This window comes from Diachasma alloeum, unplaced genomic scaffold (assembly GCF_001412515.2).
Source record: "Diachasma alloeum isolate Michigan unplaced genomic scaffold, Dall2.0 Dall_scaffold_00371, whole genome shotgun sequence".
Classification (NCBI taxonomy): domain Eukaryota; kingdom Metazoa; phylum Arthropoda; class Insecta; order Hymenoptera; family Braconidae; genus Diachasma; species Diachasma alloeum.
The window spans coordinates 654,417-662,876 of NW_021680510.1; the positions used below are offsets into that span (position 1 = coordinate 654,417).

At 33.0% G+C, this 8,460-nt stretch overlaps 2 protein-coding genes across 3 annotated transcripts in view; both read right to left on the reverse strand.

Moving 5' to 3' along the window:
* LOC107041688 overlaps window positions 1-4,092 on the reverse strand; it is a 31,757-nt gene extending 27,665 nt beyond the window's left edge. The window contains exon 1 of one of the 2 annotated variants that reach the window (XM_015262342.1): window positions 4,004-4,092. The gene's annotated coding sequence lies outside the window, so the exon portion shown is untranslated. Of the gene's footprint in view, window positions 1-3,747; window positions 3,834-4,003 lie in introns of those variants that run through there. The other variant, XM_015262343.1, reaches the window with a different exon arrangement.
* A 536-nt stretch (window positions 4,093-4,628) lies between these two features.
* LOC107041692 (cytochrome b-c1 complex subunit 9) lies at window positions 4,629-8,418 on the reverse strand. Its single transcript, XM_015262348.1, has 3 exons — window positions 8,339-8,418; window positions 8,115-8,263; window positions 4,629-4,884 (listed from the first exon to the last, which is right to left on the reverse strand). Exons 2-3 carry the CDS (start codon window positions 8,253-8,255, stop codon window positions 4,846-4,848), a joined length of 180 nt encoding a protein of 59 aa, XP_015117834.1. The 5' UTR covers window positions 8,256-8,263; window positions 8,339-8,418; the 3' UTR covers window positions 4,629-4,845.
* Window positions 8,419-8,460: the final 42 nt, after the last annotated feature.

Below are 8,460 nucleotides of genomic sequence, written 5' to 3' on the forward strand. Positions count from 1 at the left end.
TAAATATTTTATCCCTAAGTTACAAGATTGTTATCATATCATTATTATTGTTTCATTTAAGGGTTTATTTCTTGGCTGTGATTATTAGACAGCCGAAACGAAAAACTACTATCCCTTGTTCCGCATAAAACAAAGATTTTTCGGGAGTCAAATACGTATGGGAGTATCGAATAACGAAGGAGTAGTGCTAGAAATGACATTTCTTGCGTGTACAGAGAATGCAATTTTTATGAACTACTAAATCTATTTTTGTGACAAAAATTTTTCATTCCGGCGCACTCTCTGCATGTTTGGCACAAAAAAATCCTTTTTTGATCATTTTCAAAGAACTATTTTCTTGGCACAAGTAAGACTTGTTTGACAACTTTGTCGTTTTTCTCTCAGTGTAAAGAGCGTTAATTGCGGGAATTCATTGTCCATAATAGATCATTTATCCAGGAAACTGCTAAGTCGGTGTTTAAGTATGGCATATCAACATTTTCAAAACGTAAATAACTTTCTATATAATCAATCATAGCAGAGAGGATTTCATTCAAGTCGGCGGAACTCATCTCATTCATTGTTTGCTCAATTATCTCTGTACTGACTACGGACGGAAAAAAATATCAAAAGGCCTTCTTTGTCGGGCAATTGATAAAGCGGGAAAAAAAGGTGATACCACATTTTTCTGACAGATAATTTCATTTAGCAATGATTGAAACGATTCACTCCTGCATAACTAATCTATCCAATTATTGATCTCCATAATGAGCGATATCGGAAAAGATCATCAACAAATATTGGTTATAAACGAAAAAAAAATTGCAAAAGGATCTCTTGACATTTTTCAGTAAAATCGGTCCCTAATCAGCGAAACGCTTCTATTCACGGAGAAATTTTCCAATTTCCAGAAGCAAGTTAATGATTGTCGAGAACTCAGTTTTGGAAGGCATTGCGTTGAGAACACAAAATTGTTTAATTAATTTCAGAATAAATCCTGAAATTTAAAAACGTGACCCATCTCACACTCTGGTCTTTTGTAGTTCAAATACAACGTATGCGCAAAATCGAAATGTAAAACTGTAAAAGGCGTAAAATCCATATAGAGGAAATTGGGGTAAAATAGACACTTCTGACTTTTTTTAACGCTAATGAGCGGTTGAAATGTGGATGAAACTTAATAATTTTCAATAGAAAGAACAATTCTTCTCCTTTCTGGTGAGCCTAAACTGAGCTGAATTGATAAATTTGTTTCTGAGTTATGAATAATTTAAAAAAAGTTTAGTGTACATTTTACCCCACCCTCCCCTTTTTAGAAATAAATTGAATCTCTCTCCTAAAATTCATTCCCAAAAACTTTATTTTAAGGATGTCCAAGTACTTTGATTACTTTTTCTCCAGTGAAATGCTTTTCTACTCTTGAAGTGGAACATTAGAGTTTTCATTTGAGAACCATTTGACCCTAAAGTTCGGGACACTTTACAATGATTTTATTATTTAAACTTTGCAGGTCTGACTTTGAATTTCGATATAGAACCGTTAGAAAACATTGAAAATATGTGAAAAAATAGAGAGTTTACTTTTGGAAAAAGATTGATAAAATAATTTCAAAATTGCAATTTTTGAAAATTATGAGCATTTCCTATAAATAATTTATAAAAAATCAATTTTCCACCAAAAAATTCATTTGTTTGGAATCGTAATAAATTCATTCATGTTCAGAATTTTATCAGAAATCGATTTCATACCTAAAAAAAAGGTTTCCGAAAGTTTAAAGAATTTCAATTATTTATTTACAAACAACGATTGTTGAAAAAGAATAATTCTGTGATAATAATTTTTTTCTATTTTTTCTCACTTAATTTAATTGACAAATTTTATGTTTGAAAATGAGTGAATCTATAGTGTGTTCTGTACCAACTAGTAAAAGATACTTGGATATCCCTAAGAAAAAACAATTTTTTAATCAAAAACCGTAGAGTGATTAAATTGTGGACTAATTGAATAATAATTGGGCCAAGGTTCCAGGTTATATACTTTGAATAACAAAGAATTTATGACCGTCATTAGATTAATTTTAAAACATATTAAATCATCAATTGAAAAACAACAATGTTCTTAATTGGAAAACTCATTAACTCATATTCTTGATTCAAGAACCGAAAAAAATGAATTCCAGAACCAAGATTTTCTTGAATTGAGCAAAATTTTAACTCAATTCAGGGATTGGCATCAATCATTAGATTATGAATATTAAGAAAAGTTTACCTTGAAATAACTCAGGTTTACTGATGTTCATTGAAATTTGAAAAATAATAAAATAATTGATAATCTAAATTTTCAATTGACTACTGATTGAATAATTCCAAATTTCGTAAAAGGATTTTCGATTAGCCAAATAATCGTCAATCATCCGAACTCAACTATTGATTGATAAAATAATACGGAATTTGAATATTTAATTGATGACTAATTTAATAATTGAAAAATTGTTGAGTAATATTAACCAATTGATTAATTCAAAATTCAACTTTATTTAAAATTTACGATTATGCCGGTGTCGGCCTCAATTTAAGTAGGGGAGGGTGGGGTAAAGTCGACACTTGACTTTTTTTCTCTAATGTCCCTGATTCAGGAACAAATTTATCAGCAGAAGTAAATCTAAGCCCATCACAGAGGGAAACAATTTTCTCTCCATGGAAAAAAAATGATTCCTTTTCATTGAAAATTGAATGAACTACTAACATTTCCAAAAACCTTTAAAGTGTCCATTGTGTCCCATTAGTCTCTCCAATTATACTAGATTCATGTAAAATTTGTAAATACGACTGATTTTAATGGCAAGCCAGTCTTTTTTCTCTGATTTTAGTCGAAAACTTTCTCGAAATAATTGAGAATTACCCTCATTTCCAGAATTTTATACTAGATTTCACTATACAGAGTTCTGAAATTCAGAGATTTTCACTGGAAACTAGAAACGTTTTGTTCTCTGCTCAACTCTAATTTTCACCACTCGAGCACTGAATCCCCTTAAAAGATCCAATCAATCATAATCTTCAACCAATAATCGTACAATTAATTTATCATAAATATTTAAAATTTACGATTATGCCCTTGTCTGCCCCAATTTAAGTGCAATTGTACTAAATTCACGTAAATATGACTGAGAATTAGAACGTTTTTCTTTGATTTTAATAGAAAATTTTCTCGAAAAGTGAGAATTTCCCTCATTTCCAGAATTTTTTGCTTACTCGATTTCTCTACACAGACTTCTGGGATTCAGAGATTCTCACTGGAAACTAGAGACGTTTTGTTCTCTGCTGAACTCTAATATTCACTACTCCAGCACTGAATCCCCTCAAAACATCCAATCAAACATAATCCTCAACCAATAATAGTCCCACCAATTTATCATAATCAATTTCCCACACTGAGCTTAATCCCGAACCCCCACAAAGCCCACTTATCAGCCTCTCACCTCGCGACCCCCAACACGGGAAGAATCTCAAAAAGTGACCACACCTTCTTTCAAAAACCGCCAACTATCGCAACAATTCCTCTCCTCCCCATCTCCCATCATTCTAATTTCATGCAATCTTGATAACAGCACTCATCTGTAAAAATCATCGACACAAAAAGTCCCAAGGAATCCCCAGCAAAACACTCTCCTCAGCAAAAAAAATCACACCAACAAAATCCCTCACAAACTCCGAGCCACAAAAACCCGATAAACTCCCGTTACCTCACAGATCAATTACTCACACGTACGATTAAAATGCAACGACTCGTCGGTGAAAACTCCGCAACTCAATTTGATATTTATTTACAAACATTGGAGTGAGTAACAACGTTAGAACCATATTTAAGGTTATGAATGAGGAAATGAGAAATGTTTTCACCACTAGATGACGTAATTAGTGCGAGTGAAAGGCGAATGAGATAATTACAATGACTTTTAGCGAAACACTTTGATTACTGCACTTGCTCAACTCAAGGTTAAATGATTTTTTATATTGGTAATTACATGTGTCCTTGAGATGTTCAACTCATCCCACAGTATTTTGCGTTATCGTCCATACGTTAACGAGACTGACAGCACCATCGTGCTTCCCCCCGTTTACGGTACAGGTGTATTGGTTTATTAAAACGTCAGCGTCGACCACTGCGCATGACGTCAGGTATTTACTCGTCAATAATGAGGCCCTGGGCTCTGCATTTTACATGTAATCCTTCAATAATGTCCCATTGACAGTAATTTTTTTACTATTAATTTTTTTTCTGTTCCAATTCTTGAGAAAAAAAAATCCCAAATTTTTTTTACATACAATTTTCCTCATAAGTTGCAAAAGAAAATAATGTAAGATATTTCATGCATCCCTGGGAGGGACACGTACCTGGAAAAGGTACTGTAGAGTTTATTATAGACTATAGATTTTTCAATTCACCTGCAGAGGAGAAAAAGCGAAACAGATTTGGTTTTGTTCCAGAGGGATTTAATTAATGTTATTGATTTTCCCTGACATTTGAATTCCTTTGGTTTGAAGTCTCCTTTTGTTTGCACTCTGCAATTTATTGTAAAATGCACTTGACATTCAGTACCTTGGGCTTTTTAATGGAAATTTGAGGGGAGATAGTTTCAGTGGATAGAGTGGATTCTATTGCTCTGCTGGCTTTTATTGAATTGGAATACAAATGAAGATTAAATGAGGATAAGTTTCGAATCAAGGTTGCATTTGTTATTCACATGCACACCGTGTTTTTATTTACATAATTGCGCATTGAGAGTGACATTTGGAGAATTTTGGGTATTTAATTTATGATTTTCCTAGGTTCCTAAGGCGGTGACGTACTCAGGCTGGTGCCTCATCATGTCTCGTACTTATGTTTGATGTCCTTCCATAATTTCTGAAACAAAAGATATTGAAATGAGATAACAACGACTCATTAATTTGATTGATTCACTTATTGTCTAACTTTCAGTATATTCGGCACTTTCACTATGTTTATTGCAGTAGAATGAAAGGGAGACAGTCAAAGTAATAGGAAAAAACACATTTGAAAAAATCAATGATTGTCCTTGTATTCATTATTTTTTCAAACGTAAAAAATCATTTCTAGAGAACAACTTCTGAGATGAGAGTTGGAACATCAAATAATAATGGGTTACCCTCTTCTTCGATGAGAGAAAAATATATGGGACATGAAATTGGAAAGGTACGCTGAGAAAAAAAATATTGTTGCCAAATATTCATTTACTTGAGAGAAGCATTTATTTTTCAAAATTGTATTTCTCCAATCGGATCATTCCCAGGCGAGCCTAATTAAATTTCAATTATGACAATCGTGTTGCTCTAGAGGATGACTATGTTGCACATGACCTTGGATGAACTCATCCAATGATTATTCATTTTTCCTAAATTTCTTATTTTCTACAGGGAAGAATTTCAATTAATTTTTTGATGTTGATAATTGCTGGGGGAGTTTACTCCAGGTCATAACTAACAGATTATCTTCTAGAGCAATACAATTATCATAATTAAAACCTAATTAGGATTGCCTGGGAATGACTCGACTGGAGAAATACGGTATTGAAAAAATTAATGCTTCTTTCAAGTAAATGGATATTTGGCAAAAATATATATTTTTCTCAGTGTATTGATTAGTTCCTGGAATCAAAATTCACTCATTGCATTCGAGTGTACTTTACGCCGTTTACGGAAAAGGAGAGAACAAGATGGAAATTCCATGACTTGAAGGATATTGAGATAATAATATTATTATAAGACTAATAATTAATATAAGAAAATTTTCAAGATGATGTAATCGCTAAATTCATTCTTGCATTGTGTCAATTTTCTTATTTATATTTTTTCAGGAGCAGAACTGGTCATTATGAGGGCATTCTCAGCAAATAAAATCCCTGGAATCAGGTTATACTGAACTTGGTGCTGTTAGTGTTTCTTAACTATGAAAGAATGCAGAGAATGTGAAGTTGGAGATGAATAAATAAATTATGATGAATCTTGATTATATGAAAAAATTGATTGAACAACCCATTTTTCTATCATCTCAGTAGCGAATTCGTCGAGTAGAATAGATCAATTGCATTTTTGGATGTTTAAGCAGTCATTCCAAATTTAATGACGGAAGTGGACGGATTTCTATAAGAGTTTCCAAAGAACGACGTGAGCCCTACAAAAATGGTATCTGCGAAAATACATCATTTCATCATTTCATTACTGATTCTAATTTACGACTGCTTTCATGCATTAGTAATAACTACTGAATAATTTTTTGTCTCATTAACGCTTTAGTCATTGAAGTGCAATCATTTGTGCATGGTTTTCAAATGGAAAAAGAATGCAGAAGAACTAAATCGATCGAAGAATTCATTCATAAGTGATAAAAAAATTCAGTATACTGATAGAAGGATTTAGTTGTTATTAACGAGGCTTTTGAACTATTAATGATTAGCGAATCGTGGTAATGTTTGAAAAGCCTCGTTAACAGCAACGATAATTAGATGCGGTTGATAAATCATTAATTAATTTTTTTTTAGAAAACCCGAGAATTCCTTCTTTCAGAGTTCTTTCGAATTCGCTGTGAAAGCAAAGAATTTTCTCGCACTTTCTATACAACCCGAGAATATCCGCTAACTTTGTAGAAATTCCAAAAAAATTTTCTCGACAACTTGAGAATATTCTACAATTTTCCAGAAAGTTCCAGCAAGCTCTAGAATTTTCTAGCAATTTATACGGTGCATACTAAACTGTGCACCGTAGCGCAAACTTATAGTTAACTTCCAGCTTAAAGCCGATTGGGGACCCTAAACTATATAATAGTAAAAGTACCATTGAAATGCATTCACTCATTTTTGCGCGAATCGCGGCCAAAAGATGGGCAGCAGATTTATTATATGTAAGAAGATTACAAATACTACTTTAAGGGCAGACTACTATGAGTTTTAAAAGTCGTGGGTTATTGGAGTGAGACTTTTCATACGTTGAAGATCGATTATATAGATCTGAAAACGAGTAATTAGTGCAAAAAAAAATTTTTTATTGTTCGTTTGCTCGAAAACGCTTAAAATGATAAAAACAAGCAGGGTCTCCAATTTTTGAGCTACAAAAGATTTTTTTTTTCAAAATTTTCGTAAAAATGTGTGGAACAACAATTACGAGCCAGTTATTTGGACTTCGATTCCTACAGAGTTGATTTCGGTTTTTTTCATATAAAAAAATTCACTATTTGTGTAAAAAAATACAAACAAAGCAAATTTAGCCATGTAAGAGGCGAATTAAAAAAAAAAGTTCGTAATTGTTATTCCACATAATTTTCCGAAAATTTGGAAGAAAAAAAATCCTTCGTAGCTCAAAAATTGGAGGCCCTGAGCTGTTTTTGTCATTTTAAGCGTTTTCGGGCAAACGAAGAATAAAACTTTTTTTTTTATACTAATTATTCGTTTTCACATCTACATAATCGATCTTCAGCATATAAAAAGTTTCACTCCAATAACCCACGACTTTTAAAACTCATAGTAGGGGAGGTTGGGGTAAAATGAACACTTTTGACTTTTTTAAAAATATTAGTGACGGGTTGAAATGGTGATGAAATTTAATCTTTTTTTTTTTCAATACAAAGAACAATTCTTTCCCTTTATTGTGATGAGCATAAATTGAGCTCAACTCATAAATTTGGTTCTGAGTTATGAGTATTTTTAAAAAAGTCTAGTGTCCATTTTACCCTACCCTCCCCTAGTTTCCCCTTAAAAAAACAACTTTCTCAAAAGACTCGGTACTATTTGGTCCATCTAAATTAATCACTACCAATAATACTAGACTGTCGATGAGCACGAACTCAACCAGAGTGTTTCCGTTCATATAAACTCCGAATGTCCTGTCCATTCATTTCAGATTTAAATTTTCAAAATTTCAGTCATGTTCACTACACTTCTACACTACTTTGATCTTGTGTTACCCCTCCGCAGCAGAACCCATTATCGATTCAAAATAACCTAAACAATCTCCACACAAACACTCCCACCCCCGACTCCTGTCGCCCCCAAAAAACACCGCCCAACGAAAAATAAAACTACCCAAAATTCAGAAACAAAAATCAATCTGAAAATGACTTACGCCTTTATTGTAACTCTCAAAAATCGTATCACTGGCAACATCGATTGCTCTCTCAAAGAAGAAAGAGCCTCCAACGATGGCAAGCATGAACGTCGACGTTCGCTTGAAGATCGCGTTGTAAAAGAAACTCTGGATCGACATGTTTCACCCTAAACAAATCAATTACCAAATTACCTCGTCTACCAAAATTAATCCACAACGATTTTTTATTTTATGAAAAATACCTCCTTACTACTCCTTACGTAAACTCGTGGAGTGTCAGTGTGTCTATTTCACCGACAAGATCGATAACTCAACACTAGCGCCACCCGATCCTCAGAAATTACCCGAAAATCCCTATTTCATC

Coding starts and splice junctions, on each gene's coding strand:
- LOC107041692 (XM_015262348.1), bottom strand. CDS start 8,255: ATGTCGATCCAGAGTTTCTTTTACAACGCGATCTTCAAGCGAACGTCG. Junction 4,885..8,114: donor TTGAGAGTTACAATAAAGGC/GTAAGTCATTTT, acceptor CTTTTGTTTCAG/AAATTATGGAAGGACATCAA.